General features: G+C 47.5%; 1 protein-coding gene across 1 annotated transcript; it reads left to right on the forward strand.

Moving 5' to 3' along the window:
* Nucleotides 1-660: 660 nt before the first annotated feature.
* On the forward strand, nucleotides 661-1,117 carry SERLADRAFT_443224 (uncharacterized protein; the record flags this gene model as incomplete). Its single annotated transcript, XM_007323838.1, has 2 exons — nucleotides 661-808; nucleotides 885-1,117. The coding sequence occupies 2 exons, from the start codon at nucleotides 661-663 to the stop codon at nucleotides 1,115-1,117; spliced, it is 381 nt and encodes a 126-aa protein (XP_007323900.1).
* Between the last annotated feature and the right edge of the window lie 542 nt (nucleotides 1,118-1,659).

Genomic DNA, 1,659 nt, shown 5'->3' on the forward strand with positions numbered 1-1,659 from the left:
ACTAAAACTTCCTGACACATGGAAAATCCATCCAGTATTCCACACCACCCTTCTAACCCCGTACAAACAAACCAAAGTCCACGGAGAAAACTATATAAAGCCGCCGGTGGAGATAATCAATGACCAAGAAGAATACAAAGTAGAAGCTATTCTACGTAACAAAAAGAACAGAAAAGGATACCTATATTCAATCAAATGGAAGGACTACCCATTGGCCGAAAATTCTTGGGAAGAAGAAGCAAACCTACAGAATGTTTCCGAGATCCTAAATGAATATAAAAGGATACAGAAATTGTGAAGCATACAACAGGATTCCCTCCTACACACTCCTACCAGAACAACCATATCCCAGACCACCCCCACCAACCAACAAACCCTTCCTCCTCAGTTTCCCCCGTACCTCGCCAAACCACCGGTGATCACTGAAGCACAATGGGCACACCGCCTCGCCCTTACTTGCGAACAAACCAAAATTATAGATGCCACCAAACTGATGTCAGATAGGCGCACCTACTTTTATCTATTCCACCAGTCTAACATTACTTGCCCTAACACCACCTACCCTTTGGATACATTCTATTGCTGGCAACACTCGCTCCTTGTTGCCAACTAACTACATGCAGTCACCGTCTCACTTGGTCTGTTAGTAGAAGAGCTTACATGGGACAACAATTCCGCATTGAGTATTGGAGCGACTTTGTTCATGGAACACTTACAGAAAGAATCCCTAGAACGACACTTGAGGAAGAACTGCAAGAATGTAGAGAGAGAAGTGGTCAAAGCCTTCCTACGGTTAGGGGGCCAGACAGTATGCGACAATGTGAGGAATATCCCCGCCCAATGAGGGTATCTCACCTGCCCTCCCCCAAATTTGTTGTCCCTAGCCACCACAACAGGACATCCATTTCCAGGGCGCCACCACCCACATTCACCGCCCCAGCCTCAACCAGCATCTTGCCCATCATCCCCAGATCTCATTCTACCCGCGCCTGCTCCACCATCCCCAGCACATTCCTCCACAACCGACTCAATAATCTCTGTAGCCAACGTAGTAGAAGAATTGCAGGACATATTGATTCCTATGCAACCAGCGATGCCCCTCCCCCAACTCCCTTAACCACGTCACAACCGCTGACTACGCCACCAGTGCCCTGAGCTGGTACTCCTTATTCCTTTGGATTGCACTCCCTGCATGCAGCGCACAAATCAGAAGCTGACCCCCATGTTGAGCAACAGCTCATCTCCAGATGGAAGGCCGTTGAGGACCAATGAAGGTGACGCCCCATCCTCTTACAGTAGGAGCAAGAGACCCTCGCCAATTTCCCACTACTCCAATTCCACTCATTCACAATCCTCTTCCGGATGATGATGTTGCCCTCGTATTTGACGTTGTTATACCTGTCACGAATATGGCCATTGTGCCATTTATTGTTGCTACCATACTTGTTCTGCATGCAGACTAGACGCACCCGGACACCGCGCTAAAAAATGTAACCAACAACACTGATTACCCTTCTCTGCAGATAGTTGGGGATTAGACAATGTGCATAACGATCTTGATGAAGATGCATGGTACAATGTAGATGGAGAGCTAGGAGACTTCGGAGCAGTCTGGACCTAAAAAGGGGGTAATGTTATGAACTGTGTTTCCTATGGACT

Source organism: Serpula lacrymans (assembly GCF_000218685.1).
Source record: "Serpula lacrymans var. lacrymans S7.9 unplaced genomic scaffold SERLAscaffold_17, whole genome shotgun sequence".
Classification (NCBI taxonomy): domain Eukaryota; kingdom Fungi; phylum Basidiomycota; class Agaricomycetes; order Boletales; family Serpulaceae; genus Serpula; species Serpula lacrymans.